The 22809-nt window shown below is 41.1% G+C and overlaps 1 protein-coding gene across 3 annotated transcripts in view; it reads right to left on the bottom strand.

Moving 5' to 3' along the window:
* DPYS (dihydropyrimidinase) overlaps nucleotides 1–15579 on the bottom strand; it is a 96514-nt gene extending 80935 nt beyond the window's left edge. For 2 of the 3 annotated variants that reach the window (XM_074316270.2, XM_019750646.3), the window contains exons 1-2: nucleotides 15174–15575; nucleotides 367–525 (exon numbers count right to left, since the gene is read on the bottom strand). In XM_074316270.2, the coding sequence (XP_074172371.1) occupies nucleotides 367–525; nucleotides 15174–15437 (423 nt within the window). In that variant the 5' untranslated portion in view covers nucleotides 15438–15575. Of the gene's footprint in view, nucleotides 1–366; nucleotides 526–15173 lie in introns of all 3 variants that reach the window. The other variant, XM_074316271.2, reaches the window with a different exon arrangement.
* Between the last annotated feature and the right edge of the window lie 7230 nt (nucleotides 15580–22809).

Here is a 22809-nt window from a genome sequence, read left to right as displayed (position 1 = left end):
CACTGTTCCCCAATATTCTCCAATTAAAAAAAAAAAGTCTGTAAATGTGGAAATTGAGAAAAAGGGAGATAGGTACTTTTAAAAATTACACGCCATGAATTAAATATTAGAAAAGGCTGTTGTGAATTATGAAGGATTTTTGCTATCATCTATATATGATTTTTAAAAAATAGTTCCCAGGATTCAAAATTCAAAAGGTACAAAAGACCATGCAATGAAAAGTCTTCCCTCCAATTCTGAACTCCAGTCATCCAGGAAGCAACCAACATCCCACTTTCTTATGTTTTGACATTATCAGCTTCTTGATCTTGTCCAGAGAAAGGACTAGGGACTAAGTGGAAGAAATTGAAGCCCTAAGTGGTTCACCTGGTCACTCCACCATGTCACTGCCACGTGAAGGCTGTAGTCGCAGCAGACTTTGGGATCAGCCCAGCTTCGCCAGGTCTCGAAGGCCTGGATGAGGGAACCGCCTTTCTGAGGAATGGCAAAATCGATGATCATGGTGGTGCCTCCTGCCAGGGCAGCCTGGAATCACAAGGGGGTTTCAACAAGTGAGCCATCCATTTCCTAGTAAGTCATTTATCTCCTTGAACAATATGCATTTGCAGGCCAGACCTGTGGCTCAGGTAGTTAGGAGTCCCAACGCTGAGGTTGCCAGTTCGGTCCCCACATGGGCCAGTGAGCTGCGCCCTCTACAGCTAAGATTGTGAACAACGGCTCTCCCTGGAGCTGAGCTGCGGAGGGCTCTGCCTCAGCCCAGGGGAGCGCAAGGCTCATAATACCAGCATGGGCCAGGGATCTGTGTCCTACACAACTAGACTGAGAAACAACAGCTTGGGGGGGGGGGGGGGGCCGAGAAGGAGAAAAAAAAATGCATTTGCAAGCACTTGGTCAAACTTGATGGGTCCCGGAAATTGCACAAAGATGCTGCCTTTTAAAAACCCAGAGGGACACAAGTCGAGTGCATAAATTAAAGTTTGAAGTATTAAAACTGCTGGAATTGCTTCTGTAAAAAGAATGGCATGTCTCATGAAATAAAAATGACTTTGACCCAAGAAAACAGAGGGAGGACAATAAAGAAAAACTAAAATGGAAAAAGTGAATATTCAAATTTTTTTCTTCTCTAGAAAACTATATTCATTATTGAAAATCCCATTTTATTAGAATCAATCTTGGTGACTTGTGTTTCCAACGCAACTGTGGTCTGTGCAGAATCCCGAAAGATTCAACATGATTCCCACTTCATCTTCATTCCCCACAACCAACCGGTGATCCCCCCATCTTTCCTTAATTCCCATCTACCCCTCTAATCCATCCCCAAGGCTCTAGTCTTCATTTAGACTCTTCTCATCCCTCACCTGGTATTTACATCTCCAGTTTAATTCTCACTGCCTCCAATAAAAACCCCTTCGTTGCAACTAGTGGGATGTCCCTAAGCATGGATGTGACCCTTTGACTCCAAAGCTTAAAACTGAATGCTTCTCACCGCCTCTGGAATAAAATTGAATCTTCTTTAGCATGGTCCACAAGGCCCTACAAGATCTGTCTCAACTCTTATATTCTCCTTAGCATATTACATTACATTACGATTAATTTTAAAACCAAGTGTCTTGACTAATTATTGAAATTGATTTTATTTAAACTAAAATCACAAAGTGGTTAATGTGCTTTCAACTGTTGTATTCAAATAACATAGGTGAAGAAAACAAACATAGGTAGTCGTTGAGGGCCCCAGCCACGGAGGCTTATTGGATCCAGGGCACAAAGCTCAGATTCAACACTTGATACCCTGAACAGTTTCCTCCCTTCCTTCCTCCCTTCTTTCTTTCCTCCCTTCCTTTTTTCCTTCCTTTTTTCCTTCCTTCCTTCCTTCCTTCCCGCCCTCCTTCCTTCCTTGTTTCTTTTGATGTATTCTATATTTTATTTCTTTTTTATATGTTTTATATTCCATTTCCTTTTTTAATATCTAGTTTTCCTGAGCATGGAAGAAAAAAGAATGCTTTTATTTTTTTCCCCAGCTTTATTGAGATATAATTGACATATCACACAGTTTAAGTTTAAGTTGTACATGTGTTGACTTGATAAACTTCTATATTGTGAAATTATCACTGTAGAGTTAGTTAACACCTCCATCACCTCACATAATTACTATTTCTTTTTTTGTGTGGTGATAACATTGAAGATTTACTCGCTTAGCAACTTTCAATTATTAACTCTAGGCACCATGCTGTATTACATACATCCCCAGGACTTATTAATCTTATAACTAGAAATCTCTATCTCTTGACCAATAGCTCCCCATTCCCCCCCACCCCAAGCCCCAGGTAACCACCATTCTACTCTGTGCTTCTATAAGTTTGTTTGTTTGTTTTTTAGATAGATTGCTTATATAAGTGATATCACACACTATTTGTCTTTCTCTGACTTATTGCACTTAGCACAATGCCTTCAAGGTCTGTCTATGCAGCATATCCTTTGTTCTCATGGCTGAAATATATATATATATATATGAATATATATATATATATATATTCTCACATTTCCTTTATTCATTCATCCATAGATGGAACATTAGGTCATTTCCATATCTTGGCTATTGTTAATAACGCTGTAATAAACAGGGGAGTGCAGACATCAGCAATTTCTTAACATCCGTGTGCCTTTGATTCCTCATCTGCAAAGTGAGGACAGTAATTGTACCTAAACCATAGGGTTGTTAGGAAAATTAAATTGAAGTGATGTATATAAAGTGCTTAACATGGTATTTGACTCATGGTAAGTGCTTTATAAGCTTCAGCTCATGAGGCATCATAAGCCTTTTCACTATTGCTTTAGAATTAGGAATTTTTCCATTTTTCATACATTGTCTTATCTCCCCACTAGAAACATGGTCATGTTACAACACAGAAGGGGGTGCCACCAGCCTCTCTCTCAGGTCCCTCCAACTGCACCCCCATCACCCTCTCCCCACAGCCCCCCAGAAATACCAAGTGCTTCTATGTCCCACCTGGTATACTAGCTCTCTTCTATTAATACCTCCTTTTTCTTGCTTATTTAGATGGATCTTTTTTTTTTTTTAAATCACTGGGCCTCACTCCAATTCTTTTGCTCTCAAAAATCTTTTTGTACAAGATCCTGTACTTTGTCTCTACCTCTAGATAACATTGACTTACTCATGTAAAACAATACATATTTGCATCTCTTAAGAAATCCCTATTGTTGTAATGACAATACCAAGAAAAATTAATCAGGCTGTGTATTTTTATCTAAATGCAGATGAGTCTTCTCACCTTGCTTATGCGACACAAACATCCGTTGAGGATGAAAGGATTTTTCTAATACAAAATGCTATTAATTAAAATGTTAGAAGCAAGTACTTCTTTCATATCTACTGAACTAGAAAATCAAGCTTAAAGAATTATTCTTTCCATTCTTTCCATATTAAAAATCTACCACCTGCAGGATGTGGGGAAACTAGATACATGGTGGTAGAAACACAAATAAAATGGTGCAGCACTTTGAAAAACAGTCTGGCAGTTCCTCAGGGAGATAAACGTAGAGTTACCACATGACCCAACAATTCTACTCGTAGGAATATATCAAAAGAAATGAAAACATGTCCACACAAAAACGTGTATATGAATATTCAGAGCAGCACTATCCATACTAACCAAAAAGTGGAAACCACCCAAATGTCTATCAACTGATAAATGGATAAACAAAGTGTGGTATATGCATACAATGGAATATTATTTGGCCATAAGAAGAAATAAAGTTCTGATACATGCCACAACATGAATGAGCCTTGACAATATTAAGCTAAGCGAAAGAAGCCAATCAGAAAAGATCATATATTATATGACTCCATTCACATGAGACATCCGTAAGAGGCAATTCCATAGAGACACTAAGTAGAGTAGTGGTTGCCTAGGGCTGGAGAGGTTGTGGAGAGTTGGGTGATAGCTAAAGAATATAAGGTTTCTTTTTGGGGTGATAAAATGTTCTAAAATTGATTGTGGCGATGGTTGCACAACTCTATGAATATACTAAACACCACTGAATGGTACACTTTAAATGGCTGAATTGTATTGTATATGAATTACACATTAATAAAATTGTTACTAAAACAAAAAAAGCCTACCACGTGCAAGCCATTACACGAATTGAGGGCACTCGGAGGACGTCTAAATATTCAAAGATTCTGCCCTCAGAGTGTTTATAGTCTAAGGGGGGAGATGAAAATATGAAGAAATAATTATAAAATACTCACATTGTAATAAAGGTAGAAAGTATACTTCTATAATAAATGGTAGTATAGGAAATGCTAAAGGGAAGTAAAAATTGCTAAGCTCCCTAGAAGAGATCCAGGCAAAAGACTACTGGGAATTCAGAGGGTAAGATCAACTCAGAGATCAGAAGAGGCTTGGTTTGAAATTAGCATTAGGACAACAGGATAATAATATCTAACCTGTAGCGAGCGCTTATTATGTGCCAGGAACTATTCGGATGTTCTAGGTGTTTTAACTGGTGTAATCATCCCACCAGCTCTGCGGCAGGTAGTATTGTTGACCCCATTCCAGAGTTTAGGAAACTGAACACAACACCATTAAATAACTTGCCCAAAGTCTCACAGCCACGAGTGACAAAGGCAGGATTGGAACCAGGTCATCAGCTCCAGAGCCTGTGCTTTCAGAACAGCCAACAGCACAGGGGAAGCTCTGAGGAAGCTCTGAGGGGCCCATGAGGAAGAGGCAACAATTCAGCAGAAAAGTGGGAAAGGGCAGAATTAAGATGACAGGGGACGGTGCACAGCGATGGCTTCCGGAGGAGGAAGGTGGGGCAGTGGCTGTGCATAGGGCTGACAGGAGCCCCTGAGCACAGTGTGATTGGGATGACTCAGAGGGTGGCAGAGGAGGAGACACAGGAGGGGAGCCGGTCTGGCATTTGGAGGGAGCATGAGCTCCCTGTGGAACATCCTGAGTGTGAGGTGCCCGAGCACATGTCCACCTGGTGTATTTGCAGACTGAACAATGCAGACTGGGCACTGAAGAGCAATCAAGGGCAGGAGAAAGATGTGGCAGTCGCCTTGGAGAGGATGCCAGAAGGGTCCTGAGGGTGGCGGACATGACCAGGGAGAGAGAAGCAAGACACGATTCATAGGAGCCTTGATAACATACCGACACGACACTTAGCGTGAAAACGAAGCAGTACTGAGCCAAGACGAAACGTTGACAGCGGCTGTTTCTATGTGGCATCACTATAAGTTGTGTTAATTTCCCTCCACTTAAATTTTGTTTTCAGTATTTGCTACATTTTCTTTAACTGAGCATAACTCATAGCTACAAGTACATGTATGTGCTATATAAGTACACAGACTGTTTATGGTCTTCTTACTAGACTGAAGATATGATGGTCAAAGGGCCATTTTATTAAAAAAAAACACTACAGCAGATTGAAATTCCTGGGGCTACAATGTGCAACTCCTGAATAAGAATTTATCACATGTGCACCACCTCCCCAATTAACCAGGAGCAGGAGAGGGAGAGGAGAGGAGCGGCCACTTGTCTTTTCTTTGTCTCTTCGTGTTCTGTTTCTTCTCTCCTCTCCTCCTGCCTCTCCTCCCCCTCACAATGGGAAAAAATGTAAAGAAACTATAGTGAATGGGAGAGTATAGCCTGGGCCAGTGTGAGCAAATGGATGAAAAAGAGAATCTGCCTTTTTTCAAACCACTGGCACGTTAGCCACTTGCCACAGGGATCCTGGCTGTGACACTGGGTCTTGGCAAACAGCTGCTGGGCACTGTTGGTACCTCAGCTTCCTCTTGAATCTCTTTCTTCCTCCTGCCTCTTCTGGTCCACCCACGGTCCTTGGGCTGCCCAAAGTTATCTCAAATCCTCAAATATTATTTCCAGATCTAAAATGGATGCAAGAAGCCACATGCCAGAGCTGCAGAACTGTAATCCCAATTACAGTGGACGCCCCAAACTGTGGAAGATACCTGCTCCTCTCAAGAGTGACTTGCCTCTTGAAAGAGGCATTTGTTCAACTGCCCAGTTCTGCGTTATGCCTCTTATACTCATTAGTTCATTTAATTAAACCTTGCAACAGCCCCGAGAGGTAGGAATTGCTTTTCTTATTTTACAGTTGAGGATACTGAGGCTGAGGCATTAAATGACTCTCCAAGGTTACATAGCTGGCAAATTCTCATTGGTAACATGGAGGAAGATACAACTTTGAGCCAGAGGACTTCCAGTCGCCTACTCTGGGCCTCAACCCCACGTGGGCTGCTCCCCCTTCTCTGATCTTCCATTTAGTGTGATCTTCCTTCCAGCCTGGGGCTCCAAGTCCTCAGTGAGGATGACCAGGAGAAATGCACAGGTTGGTAAAATGAATCAACCATTTAGGAAACCAGGAGCCACATAAAACAAGACAAATCCTATCAAACTATGAATTATAAATTCCCAAATAAAATGCAATTTTATTAAGCTCACGTAATGTTCACCACTGTGACAATCGCTATTGAAATAATGTGCCGCTAAAAGGTTTATAAGGAACGGCCCTGTACTAGTGCTTCTTCGCCTTCGCACAACTATCCTCCATGGGAAAATGCACTTTATCGACCAAACCACTGGTCAGAGCATACACATTCCCAGCGCACCTTAGAGATCTTCAGTATTTGTTTAATTTCTTCTAACATCAGATGCTTCTAGCTTCACTTCACAAAGGGTTCCTCAGGATTTACTTAACATTTGAAGAATGAAGAGAGCTTAGGAGAAGTAGAACCAGTAAAGGGTGAACATTTCTTTCATAGTTCTATACAAAACCTAATTGTTTCCTCTGTTTTTACTGCTGATTGACTTTGCTCCACTTTTATTTGTACTGAGCCAAACAAAATGCATTTACCTTTTCTAATCTGGGCTCATAAATCAATTCTTTCAGCTCCTAATTACTTTGGCTGCTTTCCCTTGAAATACTTCCAGTTTATCTAAAACCTTCTTTTGTGCAGAGCAGAGCATGTGCTGTCTCAGGTGCAAATGTGATAGAATATAAATTGAGATAAACTCTAACCAACAGTGGGGTCATAATATTACATAACACGAGATTTTATTTAAGAATGCATTAGGTTGCAAATCAATATTGCAAGCATCCCAAGCATTTTTTTTTCCTTTTTATGGTGTCACCAAATTTTCATTTCTAAGCTCATCCTAAAACAAGTGACCCTGCTTCACTAAAAATCAATCACAGAACCTGCTCAACCCAAATAAAACCAAAAGAAGTCCAACAGTACATTTGAGCCGTAGGGAGGAAAACACTTGGATGAATTTTCAGCTTTCTCTTAGTCACTAAGACTTAGGAAAACAAACCTCAGGACCCCAATTTGTCTTCCAACTGCAGAAAACACATTCAGCTTTGTAAAGAGGTCTTCCACATTGCCTCTCCTTGTCTCCCCAAGTTTGAAATATTAAGCACACCATCATCCATCTAACTGTGCAAACCAGACTTGAGAGTCACCCTGGACCTTTACCTCTCTTCTTCCCTGCATCCCCAAATCCAACCCATCCGCACCCCAGGCTACCTTCTACATACTCCCCGAGTCTACTTCCTGCATCTTCACTGCCACTGCCCTGTGCCCCTTTCATCTTCTAACTAGACTAGTAGCCTCTTCCTTGTCACCTGGTCCCCAGCCTTGCTTGCCACTTCCAATCTTTCATTGACTTCCCTTTGCTCTTAGGATAAAGAAAAGACAATTATTATACAATCCTTTAAGGCTCGCAGCATGATCTGAACTTTGGCTTTTTTCTTAGCTTTCTATTGCGTCAGGTCCCCCCACCCCACACTCCCAATTCATTCACTCCATTCCAGTGACACTATTCCTCCCTCTCCTTGGAGTGCTCTGAGCTCATTTCTACCTCAGAGAGAGAGGTCACCCATGTCTTCCCTCCTTGGCTCCTCCTCTCCTTAGTCCAGTGAATCCTAACCCTGGCCGCATACTAGCATCATCTAGGGAACTTTTAAACCATCCCCCAACGATTCTGATGCAATTGATGTAATTTCTGATGCATCTCTCTGTGCCCTGTGCCTATTACAGTGCCCGGCACATAAATAGTCTTTAAATGTTTATAGGAGAAAGAAATGGAGAAAGGGATCAATGAATTTCCCCAAAAACTATGAGTTGGCATAATTATGATGGTTCACTTTTCCAATAGCAAAATGAAAAAGGAGTGTAAGTGGCATGTTAATGTAAGATTTTTCATTTCTCAAAAATACGGCTCGCCCTGGCCACGTAGTTGCCTGGATCCTTCTATGAAAATGTTAATATGGAATGTAGACCTTGAGCTGAATTTGAAAGCTGGATGCTCAGTTTTGCCCAAAACACATTACCTTCTCCGTGTTAACTAGGACTTTTAATATGACAAAATTATAGTTTATTTCTATATCTATGACTCAAATAATTTTTCTTTTTTACAAAAGATGACATTTTGTTTTATTTTAAGCTAATTTTTAGGTCTTTGTTTTTATGTGTGAACAGATCCTCAGGGTTCAGGAAGTCAGGACAGACACTAGAACATGCAATTTCGCTATTAGGAGGCAATGAAATATAACTGAAAAATTGAAGTGTCCTCCCTTAACGTGCTACTTGACATGTGAAAAGAAGAGTCCAGTGTGATGGTGAGGAGTCGACTGTGGGTAATTGCCAAAGCTCACTTAGCAGCCAAACAGCCTGCTCAAAAACTCAGCTTGGTGATGCAAGCTGTTATGACCAGTGACTTCACAAAAGGGAAAATGCCAGACCTCAAGTATTCATTCAAAAAGAGTCACAATCATCAAAGTTAAGTCTATAAGTGCAAAAGTCTATAGTAGATAATTTATTATTAAATCCAACATAAATTATATCCCTATATACCTGCCACTGAGAGCAAATGGATTTAGTCTGTATTACCCCAACCACAATGCCAGACACTTAGTGGGTTTCCAAGAAATATTTGACTGAATTAATAGAACCTAACCATCAATTTAGAAAATTCTTAGTTTAGGATTCTTCCATACTAGATGGTGGGGACAGGGTCCAGAATATGCCAGCGTGTCAAAAAAAATCATTTTAGGCTGAAGGCATTTGAGAATAAACTTTTTTGACAACTGTAAAAATTGAAATTTGAAAATATAAAAAATATATACATTAAAAAATTTTTTTAAATGAGAAGCAGCTTTTTTCCTGAAGTGCCTTATCTGCCGGTAAGCAGAGCCTCTCAAAAGAATTTCAACTGTCATTCAATTGACACTTCCAGAAAGTGTCACCACCAGGGAAGACTGACTCATTACCTGCGACTAGAAGCTTGCAGCACACCTAAATAGCCTTTGTCATAAAACTATCGTATCTCCCACCAATTCTCCTAAAGGCCCATTTGACTTTCCTAAAAGTCTTTGTTTTCCCTAAACGCCCTTCTTCCCCTCCCTGTCCCCTGCTAAGGTGGTATATAAGCCTCAAATTTGCACTGCCTCCTTGAGTCACATTTTTCTGTGAATTTGCTTACACCTGAATTTTAAAAATCTCTTGCTAATCTGTCTTTTGTCAATTTAATTTGCAGGCTCCAATAACTAAACCTAAGAGGTTACAGGAAAAGTTTTTCCTCCCCGACAGTAGCATCATGAAAACCTTGATTTCTACACTATCCTGGTTGGACATCTAAAACATCCAGTCCATGCAAACTAAGGTGGAAACACGTGGTGGAACTGAAAAGCCTGGAGAACTCAAGTATGGAAACGGAAAGAATGCAAGTCTAGATTCTGTAAAGTTCAGTGAAAGGATCCCTAACATACAACACCCTCAATAGGGCCAAAGCCTTATTTAACATCAGGTAGTTTCAAATTAACATTTGAGATGGTTTTTTTCTTCCTCTAATTAGTAGTGCAAAGATTAACTTTGTAATCAATAAAGAGCCACCTAAGGAAATCACAGAATTATAAGCTCTTAGAGCTGAAACATGCAAGCTAACACAACAAGACATTCAAAGTTCAGCCTCACCAGCAGTTTAAAAAATGCATATTTACTAACAATTAAGAAATTCTATGTTTTTCCTATTAAATTGGCATTGATTTTTTTTTTTATTTTTTTTTTGCAAGTCAATATTCACAAGTGGCTAGGTTGCAGTGAGATGGTGAGATGAATATTCTAATGTACTGGTCATGGGAACATAGACTGAAGAGCAATCTGGATGTACGCATTAAACTCCTTTAAGATGTATCCCCTATGCATTAGCCCAGTCATTTCACTCTGAAGGGTGATTTCTAAGTCAATCATCAAGAATCTGAGTGATGACTTATGTTACAATGTTTTTATACACAGGCAAAAAAAACTAGAAACCATCCAAATGTCCAACACTGAGAAGAAGAGAGCTGAGCTGTTAACACTTTGGGAAATGGGATGAAAACTGGGCCTGGCATTTGGAGGGAAGGATAAATTTGGTTTGGAACATGCTAAGTTTGATGTACTGATGGGACACCAAATTGCGATATCCTCAGGCAGGCAGAAATGGAAACCTGATGCACGAGAGGTACCAAGACCAGAAAGAAAGCTCTGAGACTCAGACTGGACTCAGAGAGGATAAAGGGGGCCATGGAAATCACATGCTCCAATGACAATTAGGGTCATGGGGAAATGTTTAATGAATAAGGCTGACTCGGAAGAGTATGCACAATTTAGTAGAAAGAAAAATGCTTCTATACCCTCCCAAACGAAAAAGAAAAAATCTCTGAAAGGATAGAAAGCAAAAGTTAAAATTAGAGGTGATTTAAATGTTTTTCTTTCTACTCTTTTCCTTTTTTAAAAAAAGTTTATTCATTCAACTAATATATATTGAGCAACTATAATGCTCCAGCATTTTCCTAAGGGCTGGATGATGATTATATATTGCTTTTATTTGTTGTAAAATTTTATTTTTTTTATTGAAGTTGTTCTTCTAACCAGAGCCTCATTTTACACGTAACAAAATGTTGACAACCCTGAGAGAGGAAATCACTTGCTCAAGGTCACACAGTCAGCCCACACAGCCTCTAAAGCCCAGCCTGGAGCTCCAGGAAGCAACAGAAAAAGGAATTTGGGTTGCAACCAAGTTTTCTGCGCACAGCTCTTTTACAAGGTGAGGAAGCTCGATAAATACAATCATAAATGTGTGCTTAATCACATACCTTCCACTGCCTTATTATAAGTAATTATCCTGATGGCACCCGACCAAACAGTTCCAGAGTAAAGTATAATTGCCTTTCTTGATAATTTCGAGGACTTTTTGTCCTTGCCAAAAAAAAAAAGTGTTTTCCCAATTTTTTAAAAAAATGATTTTTCCGCTACCTACTGATGCTGCCAGGTTTTTAATGCAAGTCCATACTTCAAGCTGCATATATGTCAGAATACAAATATATATATTTGAAAACTGGCTGAGCTCTTGTAATCACTCTTTTATCACAGGATATAGTAAAAACAAAGTCACAATTTCTTCAAGTTTATCTAATTCACAATATCCACTTGAATTAAAAATTCCATTGTCTTTTCTCACAGAGGTTGAATTATTAAGAGACCACCATACATCTAGTATAGACCAACAAAATGAAATATGATTTATTCAAAGGAGAACATTATTAGTTACATCAGATAGAAAGCTTTTACCTTTAATTAAATAAATTAATTACAGGCTTTAAATCAACCTCTGACATGAATTAGATTTACAAAACACATAACCTTTGGTTGACCTATATTTCACTGTTTAAATTGGGCCCCATCACAATCTAGCAATCAATAAATGAAATACCACAAACAGTATCCCTTCTATTTGTCAGACATTATAAATGATCAGCCTGGAGGATGCAGAAAGCAAACAGGGAATGGTCTAACCTTTGGGGACCTATTTTCTGAAAACACTGTGGGCCAAAAAGGGGTTCTAAAGAAAGTCACCTCACAGGGTGATCTGATCATAAATTCCTAACTGGGTAGGTCATGGTGGGTAGTCACAATACAAGCCTATGACTTTTTTAGTAAAAGGTTTATCTTTACTTTAAGCAAGCCGTGTCCATTGTTTTTGAGCATCTATTTAGCACACCTTTGAAATAAGGGTAGCCACCCTCAAGAGAGCATGTAATCTAAATATTAGATATCCTGTAATTCAATGCTCTCCTTGCTTTCTCCCACCTTCCTGTAAGCTTCCTTATATTCTCTCCTTAATCTCAACTGCATAAAAGAAACTGTAAAAGTGTTATTCTCCAAAGCATTTGAGATCTTGCTTCTCAGCAATTGTCATCAGTTTGGTGCAAATAAACTCTTACAAGAATTCTCTACAGGTTTGGACGTTTTGTACATTGACATTTATTGAGTGTAGCCAGCGGAATTCTGAAGAAGCCCACCCAGGACCAGGCTGTGGACCTGGACCGGAAGCTAGGGACAAGCAAGGGCCTATTGTCCCCATCAGCTCCCCGCTTCACTGTGTGAATGAACTTAGGTGAGTTTTCTCTCTAAATCCCAGGCCTCCTTGTTTTAAGTAGAAGGGCCATGACTTTATTTGAGCTGTTCTTAGAAAATCTTTAAGGTGCATAAGGGTTGAGATAACCCAGGAAAAGGCAAAAACAAATGGGTTGCTGCTTTTAATACCGGCTTTTAACTGGACTGCTTACTGAAAGTCTGAACAAAATCTTTGCTGGTTAAATAAAAGACTGAATGAACTCTCTTTAGCTTCAAAGGATAAAGAACACTTACTTCCCCAACCCAAATAGCCAATGGGGTGACAATAGTTGCTACAGATCCCCAAATCTGGAGTGGTGAAGATGGATGCTGCAAAGTGTTCAGTGCGGTAAAGCAACCCATCCCGGAGAAGCCAGCAAGAAGAGCCCCAGGGAGAAGAGCAGGGTGCCCTGGAATGCATACACTCCAAAAGAGGGGCCTGTGCCTTGGAAAGCATCTGGTGAGCTCTTTCTGGCCCTTGCTTGGGTATCCTTAGGTCAGTAAGGATCTTTGTGGGGTTGCCTGAGGAAAATTTTCCTCTAGGGCATGAAGCAATCCTATAAGAATATAAACCACATTTGGCTCATCCAGAGACGTGCATGTAAAGGCTAGTTTTCTCTATAAATTTGTTCACTTACAGATCTCAAAAACTAAATTAATATGGTCAGAAATAGCAGCTCCTACCTGGCAAATGGGGTAGTGGAACGACCTGCCATCAACAAAGGACTTTTTTAATGATGAGTCTGTGATAACAGGAAGTGTTTGTACTATAACTGGAAACAGCAAGTTACAAAATTTTATATAGGGTGGCCGGTTGCCTCAGTTGGTTAGAGCACAGTGCTCGTAACACCAAGGTCACCAGTATCAATTCCCACATGGGACAGTGAGCTGTGCCCTCCACAACTAGATTGAAAACAACTTGACTTGGAGCTGATGCGTCCTGGAAAAACACACTGTTCCCCAATATTCCCCAATAAAAATTTTAAAAAATTTTTATATACAGGTATACACACACATATACACAATACACTCTCAGTAATGTGGGAAAAAAAAGCATATTGAAAAGCATAGAGAAAATATACCAAAATGTTGGTTGTCATTAAGTGGGAGATTATGGGTAATAGTTTTCTTCTGTCTACTTTCCTATCCTTTCCCCAATTTTCTATTATTTGTATTGCTTTGATATCTGAACATTTTACATAAAATGTAAAAATAAGTTCATTAAAATTGAGCAAATTTCAATTTTTAGCAAAAGGTAAAAATGAATGTTCCATTTTCAAAACAAATAATGATCTGTCCTACAAAAGACTTTGACCACTGCCCTGATGAAAAAGGTTGACAATGAGTAACTAGGAGGAAGCTTTCCAAATGTTGACGTGAGCAGCGTGCTCCAGGCCCCTTTCTCTGGGTTAAATCTTTCTCTCTTTTGTTTTTTTTTTTCTGTTACATATTCTGGTCAATCATAGATGATTAGGTAAGGCGGAGGGGAGAGGTGTAAGGAGAGTAAAAATGGTAGAAATAAGTAGGGTACCTGAACTATGGTTAAAAATGCTTTGAAAGCCCGAACTGCCTATAGTTGGAGCCCACCCTGTTTCACACACATCAAGGTGTCGCCCTAAGAAAAACCTCAACCACATGCCTGAGTGAAGAGTTTAGACCTTCAGGGTATCCACACTTTTGTTTTGCAAGTAGCCATTTCCCTCAAGGCAGCCCAAAATTCAAAGCTCAAGGAGGGTGAGGGTTTGGCTTTAGCAGAAGTAGTAAGTGGAGTTTTAAATATACCTTCCTGTAAGGCTGCCCTGTTCATCTCCTGATCTTGTTTTCAGGAGCCTTGGAGAACCGTTTAAGGTTCTTTTCACGGACCTGATCCTCTAGGCCTTTGTGTGGAGAGAAACCCAAGCTCCCTCACCTGGGGACTGGTGATCTGATTCTCCTTCACCATCAGTAGAGCTGCAGGTGCTCAAGCAAGCAGTAAGAATCAGAGGCCGTATTTAATGCCCCCAGGGCGAGTAGTTCAGAGAAGAGATGGGACAAGGCCGGCTTGATCTAAGTGGGAGTGCCTGGGAGACGTATCTGGACTATTTCTCTTGGAAACCCTTCTCAGGGTTGTATTTTATTTTTATGGAAGGAGGCAAAGACTGTGGATCGCTGGGCTTCCATCCCTCCCAGACTTCTCAACACCCACCACATACTAACTCTGAGTCAAGGCAGTAACTACCAGGTGAATGGATTTTTATTTGGTTCTGGCTGGGAATGGAAGATGGGGAGAAATGTCTGGGAGTGCCAAGTTAACTAAAAGATTCTACAGATATTACGGAAGTCTTGTGGCTTTCCATAGAACGCCAATGAATATGCGGGGTGGGGAGGATATAAGGTGTAGAGAAATTAGGGCAAGGTTGCCTTAAACTTGTCAAATTACCCAAACATAGGGGTAGGAAGCTGCTGGTTTAGGCAAGGTGGGCTAATGGCACCGAGAAGGAGCACCCAGAAAAAGGGGGCTCAGCCTGCAGAATCTTAATCCCAGCTCTTACACCCGCTAGATGGCTGCGGCTCGCTCCTGCCCACTCAGCCCCTCCCCGCTGCGCAGGCGCGGGGTTGTGGGGGGAGGGGGACTCCGCTTTGGAGCCCCGGGCGCAGGAGAGGCGGGCACAGGCATCGCGGGGTGCGGGCGCGGCGGGGTGGGTACCTTGGTGCCTTGGTGGAAATCGTCGACGGACCTTGAGCCCATAAAGGGGAACTGCATGTGCGTGTGCGTGTCGATGCCACCTGGCAGAACCAGCTTGCCCCCCGCGTCGAGGACCCGTAGCCCCGCGGGCGCGCCCCCAGGCGGCAGCAGGTCGCGACCCAGAGCCCGCACCACGCCGTCCTCCACCAGCACATCCGCCACCTGCGAGAAGTCGTCGTTGACCACGCGACCCCCGCGGATCAGGAGCCTCGACGGCGCCGCCATGCCTGGGGCACACGAGCTGGCTGGTCTGGGCGAGCTGGGGTCGCCCTTCTTCACGGTCCCCAAGGACCGCCTCCAGTTTCAGGCTCGAGTCCTGAAGGCGAGTTCAGCAAGTCCACAGCCCCGAGCTCCGGATCCCAGGGGCGGTTTATTAACTGACCTTCGGATGGCGGCTCCACCCCCAGGAGGGCTGTGCGGGCGCGGAAAGTCTGGGGCAGGACAGGAGATGACACAGTTTTGACCCTAAATGTCAAAGCCAATGTCTGATTCATTGCAAAGGGAAAGATTTTTAAAACTGAAGGCCGCAGAGGGGTAGTAGACTTAGCGGGGGGGGGGGGGGGGGGGGTGGGGGGGGGTTGTGTGGGGGGGGTGATGGAGGTATCATTTAGTGAGAGATTTAAATGTCTAATCATTATGTTGTTTTGTACACCTGATACTAATATATTCATATATATTTAAAATAGTGAAGGACTGTAGGAAAAGAAATCCACCTCATGAGCAGTGTATCTGTACACACACACACACACACACACACACACACACACACACACACACAAAACGTGGGTGGGGGCAGAGGGGGTGGGAGAACCACTACCAGCAGCAACAACAATGAAAATGCCCACACCAGGCCAAAAATAACCACTGTATCCGGATTTTCTTTTAAATTATCTTTATATGAGGAGCAAATCATCACACTATCCCAGTAACTGGTAGAGACTGAAAGTTCAGAGTGAAGTACTTATTTGAAATTAAAATGACTTGGTATCAACTATTCTCCAGGTTTCAATGATACAATACATACCAGCAAGTTTTTCTTGGAAAATAACAAGTAATCCAACTCTAAAGATATAGGTTTTCACCCCCAACTTTCTACAAAACTAGCTTAGAAGTCTTCAGTTAAATCTCCGATCCTCTTGGTATAAAACTGGTATATACTGTCATATATAAAACTGAGACATTTGTTCTTCCTCTCCAGATGTACTTTGAGAAGCAAAAATGCTGATGGATGTGAAGCACCTTAATAAAATTGGGAAGCGCCATACACGTTTATTTAACAAATACTATGTAAGGACTGATCCTGGGTGGAGGGGTGGAATTGAATAGATGGGTAAATGATAAAGATAAGCCACATTCTTGCATTCAAGAAGCTAAGAGCTAATGTGACACTCATACATATTTCAATATATAACAAAATGTCTAAAACAGAAAATTATACCTTTGAGAGAGGAGGATAAGAGTTTAGAGAGAAAACAGTTTATTTCTGCCTTGAAGAAAATTGATATGGAAGTTTCACGAAGAGGTGTTTGATCCAGGATATACTGTGTTTCCCCGAAAATAAGACACTGCTGGACAATCAGCTGTAATGCGTCTTTTGGAGCAAAAATTAATATAAGACCCAGTCTTATAGTACAATAAGCTGGACACTCAGTTCTGATGCATCTTTTGGAGCAAAAATTAATATAACACCCGGTCTTATAGTAAAATAAGGTATCTTTTTTCGGGGAAACACGGTAGATGACACAAACATGCTGAGATGAGAGGTGGAAAGAGGAATAGTGTTTAGGTTGAGGGAACAGAGTAGGTAGAGGCACAGAGGAGGTGATGGCAAGTTGAATCTGAACTCCATGAGGTTAAGCTGGGAGGATGGAGTTGGACAACCATGCACCATCACTTTCCTCACAGGGGAGGAGCAGTCAGAGAGAAGGGTGACTAGAGAACCCTGTGTGAGGGAAGGCAGTGACGCATATTTCAAGGCACCAAGATTGAATGCTACAGAAAGGTTGGAGAGTGTGGTGGACATCTGCTATTCCTGCATCTGTTCTCATCCTTATCTGCTAACAGTCGCTGGAGCGTCGTTGGCTGGAAATCCTCCACCTGCACTCTCAAAACACTTTCCTTGGTGGAACTGATGGGACCTCTGGTTCCGGGACTGACCTGCTCACCTAAGCTCTGCCCATCACAGCAGGAAATCCTTACAGCCACACATCCCTGATGGGTTCAGGGATGTGTACCTGTCCCAAACTAACAAGAGCAAATTCTAAGACTTCTGTCAGGTTGAGCAGCCAAGGAACTTGTTATTTCCTGCTGGACTGGAATCCAGGAGGGTGTAAACAAGAAGCTCAGGCAGCCATCTAGACAACACAGGGAAACAGTCCTGTGAAAAGAGCCAACACAGAAGAAAGGGAGATGGAGAGAGACTGGGTTCTCATGACGTTGCTGGAGCTCCTTAAGTCCCCTCCCCTAGATTTTCCACTGTTTGCTGAAGCTGATTTACTTTTGTCATTTTCAACCGTCAGCTGATAGAGCCTGGCAAGATACCTTTGAGTTTGGAGTCCAGGTGGTCACACGTGACCTCGAGATGGCATTTTCAACAATGGAATGCAAGGTATTATTTTTGTCAAATTTCCTCAAGCTTCAGATTAAACGTTAGAAAGCACCAATAATTTCAAGTTCCATAGATTTGGCTGTCAAGCCAGGAACGAGAAACCCAAGAAGGTTATGCAATTATTGTCAAAAGTCTATTATGTAAAGGTGAAAGGAGTAATTATAAATATAATGAAACTCCTACAAGCTCTACAAGTAAGCACCACCCTAGGAAAATAAGATTAGATGTCAGGGAGGTTGTGACTTCCTTTCTGAAACTGTCCAGATGAATGATTTCAAAGATTGCCTTATCTTAGACACTTTATATCATGAAATGCCCTGCAACACAACGCAAAACAAACTTTCCACATTTAATTAACTCAAACTTTGATCAGAAAAGGGGATTTGTATAATGTCACCGAAGCAGGAGGAAATGGCTCATTGAAATTCCCTGGCAGCAACAGAAGAGAGTGGTGGGTAAGTTTAAGCAGAAATGCGAGCTCCCAGAAGGGGTCATCCCCTCACTTGGCCATTGCTGTCCCACCCCAGCTTGCCAAGTGGGAGGCTAAGCGTGGCCAAGCGTGCTCAGAGGGGAAGTGTGCCCTCAGAACGCCTTCACCTCCCTGTCTGTGCCCTGCTCAGCCACCTCCTTATACTCAGTGTCCTCAATGGGCGGGAAGCAAGTGTTATGGAGACACAATGTTGGTATTGGGAAGAGCTGGGATGCAAGATTCCTGCTGCTTTGCATTATTCTTGCTGGCAAAACAATCAGTTTGTTTGACTGACATACCAAAGTGTATCTGAGAACACATTACATTAGTGCCCCCTGTATCTACAGGGAATATGTTCCAAGACCCTCCAGTGGATACCTGAAACTGTAAATAGTACTGAACCCAGGACAGAGCAAGACAGAGCTAGATTTGGTCACGCTACTCACACAGCATGCAATTTAAAACTTATGACTTGTTTATTTCTGGAATTTTCCGTTTAATATTTTCAGACCGCAGTTGACAACTGAAACTGCAGAAAGCAAAACCACGAATAAGGAGTGAACTACTGTACTTCTCAGAGGACTGAATTTAAAGGATGATTACAGTGACTGTTAATGCTTAACCCATAGAAGCAGATCTTCTTTGAAGTGTAGGTGAGAGCAGCTTGGCCGGAAGTCCTTCTCAACCCTGACTGACGGTCTAAAGGGACAGCAAGGTGGAGGAACAAACGGTGACTTCCTTCAGTGAATTTGGGGTTTTGAGCAACCCTGGAGCACTGAGTTTGCTTTTGCTATTCTCCTAACCCATCCCCACCCCTATTCTAGCCGGCTATGGCCAGGGGAAGGTTTCAGGTGGTTGTTCCCACCTGATGGAAAAGCTGTCCATGGGGTAGAGGGAAGGGATGGTGAGGGTATGTGAGCAAGGAGAGCTGCAACAGAGCTGGGGCTCCAGACAGCACGCCTGAGCGGGGGTCTGTGGGAAGCCCCAGTTCCCTGGCCGAGGGATCCAAGTCCCTGGCTGGGTAATGAGGTTATACCTAAATCATCATTAGAAGAGGGAGGTACGCAGCCTAGAAGGGTTGAAAGAAAGAAAATCAAATGAGGCATTGAAATTAGGAGTCTAATCCTGGCTCTGATACAAAATTCTGGTGTGAGCTTGGGCAAGTCACTTACTCTCAGGGCCTCTATCTCCTTCACTGTGTCAAATCTCCCTCAACCTCCCTCTTATATGGACACTGGCAATTACATTTAGGGCCCACCTAGATAATCCAGGATTATCTCCCCATTTCAAAACCCTTAACTTCATCACATCTGCCAAGTCCCTTTTGCCATGTAAGGCAACAGCCGCAGGATCCAGGGACTAGAAAGAGACCAGATATCTTTGGGACTTATTGTTCCTTTTGAACAAAAAAGACGCTGCCTTCTTGAGTGATGGTGGCGTAAGAACCCCAGGATCCCCTGGAAGGTTGCTGTGGCCCTTTCTGCCAGCCTCACTAACTTGTGTTTGCAGAAACTCTGCTGCTCCTCTAACTCACTTGTGCTGTGTGCAACGGCTTCCACATTATTTTAGAGCTTTCTTAGCAAAATACATTCCAGCAATATAATAATACTTAAGGAAACAATGAAAGTGTCCCTTTGATTAAAAGAGTATAATAAAGTAAAATAAAATAAAATGCACTTTGGAGCCAAACTGATCTGGATTTGAGTTCTGGCTTTATAGCGTATCATCTGTGGATTATTAGTCAAGATTCTTTCTTCTTAACTGTTCTAAATCTTGTGTTTTCCCCTAATGGGACTACTGACCCATATGGGGGCTGTACACTTTAAATGAGATAATTCATGTAAAGCTCATAGCATAGTGCTTGTTAGATATTATTAGCAAAACCAATTGTTTTATTTCTCTATTCTAGTAACTTTCTTCTTACTAATAGCTTTACTTTTCAAGTATGAGATCCACAAGCATATGAAATGCTTCTGATCTTGAGAAGAATTTTTTTTAAGCAAGAGCAAATCATTAAAAAAATACTACTTGGATTTTTGCTACATAGACCAAATAGGGGTGGAATTTTGCATTTTATATATTTTTAAATGTTTAAATAAAAATAGAGTAAAATACAGAGTAAAATTCATATTTTTTAAGTGTACAGTAAATACTATGAACTTTGATAAAGACAGTCAAATAACCACCACCACAATCAAGATGGAGAATATTTCCTACACCCTCAAAATTTTCCTGTGTCCCAGTTAATCCTCTCCTCCCAACCTGGGACGCTAGCAACCATGGATCTCTTTTCCATCCTTTGCGTTTTGTTGACTTTGAACTTAGGTACAAATTACTGAACTGCAGGGTATCTGAAGGAACGTTTATCTACTTTGGTTCTGCAACTTAGTAGCTTTCTTCCTGTGCCCAGCATCTAAAACAAAAAGCCTTGATGCAGTCAAGGTCTAAAGCAAAGGGATTCAAGGCCGACCTTACAGGGATTTACTCCAACTTTTTCAGGAATCCTGGGAGATGCTGAGCCAGTCCACAGCTGAGGCCGGAGCAGCCGGTGCTATTCTGGAGCCATCGCAACACTGTTTCAAGTTACGTAGTTATGCGGACATGACAGTGACTCTGGGAATGTGGGAGGAATTAGTGTAAAAGCCAGAGCATGAGACATAGAGACATCAGTCAGGGTGTGGCCCCTCTTACATGGGGACCCTGCCGAGGCCCACTGCCTCTGATTTAGTCTTTGCCATCTAATTTTATGCTTTTACCTCTCTAATATAATTAGAAGGTAATGTAGTTGTAGATCTTCCTTTTTCATTAAAAATGTTGTTCATCTTAAACAAATACTTCTTGGGAGAAAATTACTTTTGTTGCTGTAAGAGGTATTTAATGCCAGACATGATAAACACAGTGAAAATGTTGTAGGTGTAAGATAATACCTAACCATCTATGTACTTAAGGGCACTAATCCGTGAGCTTCTGGAAAATGAAAACTGGATCACATTTACCTTTGTATTCAAAGATCTGTCAAAGAGCACGGTGGCACAGAAGAAGGGCTCGCTAATTTAAATTTCACTATGTCAACATTACAGTACCGGACTCCATGGAGGGACTTGGACGCATTTGGTCTGTATTAATAAGAACACAGCTAAAAGTCTCTTTAGACTTATTTGGGTCTCCAAACTCAGCTTCAGCCTCATTTACTATTTAACTTACACTTTTTCCTTCAAAGAAGTTCATTCTAGTGTTACAAAAAAAGTATTAAATCTAATTGTGTTGCAAAACAAGTAACTGTAATGCTTAAATAAACCACTAGATGGCTTCTTGAAAACACCAACTATTCCTTCGGTTTGCTCAGCAATTTGATACATTAAAAAATGGAAAAAAGTGATTAAGAAGTACAAACTGGCAGTTACAAAGTAGTCATGGGGATGTAAAAAGTACAGCATAGGAAACATAGTCAATAATATTGTAATAACTGTGAATGGTGCCAAGTGTGTACTAGACTTATGGGCATGATCACTTCGTAAGTTCTGTAAATGTCTAATCACTATGTGGTACACCTGAAACTAATATCATATTGAATGTCAACTGTAACTGAAAAATTTAAAAAAAAGCAAAAAGAAAACGGTAATCCATTCCTGGTGACCTTATCTCTATTGATACATAGTTGTTATCCTTTCTTTAAAATTGAAAGGAAAGTACCTTCTTTGTTAACTTGAATGTGACTAATGCATCCTTTTGTGGACATATTGTCATGCACAAGTAATCTGCACCTTAGTAGCTTTCTTCCTGTGCTCTGCATCTAAAACAAAAACACTTGACACTGTCCAGGACTGAAGCAAAAGGGATTCATGGCAGACCTTATAGGGATTTACTCCAAATTTTTCAGGAATCCTGGGAGGTGCTGAGCCATTTTCATTGTATAAAATTATGATTTTCTCTACTTACAAAATATATTATTCACATTAAACAAGGTTCCACATTATGATTTAAAGAACATATGGATTGAGCATAATTACTGAGCATATAGTAAGTAGTTCCTCCATGAATGTTTATAGAATAATTAGTTATTGAATATAAATATACTAGGCATTGAGTTAAGGCCCTTATATACTGTATATTGTCTCATCTCTACAGGAACTTCATGAGGTAGGAAGTATTACTTCCATTTTACAGATGTAAAACTATTGGCTCAGAGCGCTTAATTGCCCAAGTGTAACATATCAGATTTCAAGCCCAATGGTATCCACAATCACCACATTATACTGTTAACTAAGTAATGGAGACAGTATTTTCCATCTTTAATTTGATAAAACAACTACTTTTCTCTTGCAAAATAAGCAAGGTTATTTGTAGAGGAATAGCTTAGACCCAATTTTAAAAGCAAACAGAAAAAAGGGGATATTACTTTTGTTTTTGTTCTCTGATCTTTAATGGCTTTATTGAGATATAACTTGTATACCACAAGTTCACCCACTTGAAGTGTACAAGTCAATGGTTTTGAATATAGTTTCAAAGTTTTGCAATGT

This window comes from Rhinolophus sinicus, chromosome 6 (assembly GCF_057876585.1).
Source record: "Rhinolophus sinicus isolate RSI-liver-muscle chromosome 6, RSI-T2T, whole genome shotgun sequence".
NCBI lineage: Eukaryota > Metazoa > Chordata > Mammalia > Chiroptera > Rhinolophidae > Rhinolophus > Rhinolophus sinicus.
The sequence above is the reverse complement of the archived record's forward strand: the minus strand, read 5'-3'. Positions and strand labels throughout refer to the sequence as shown.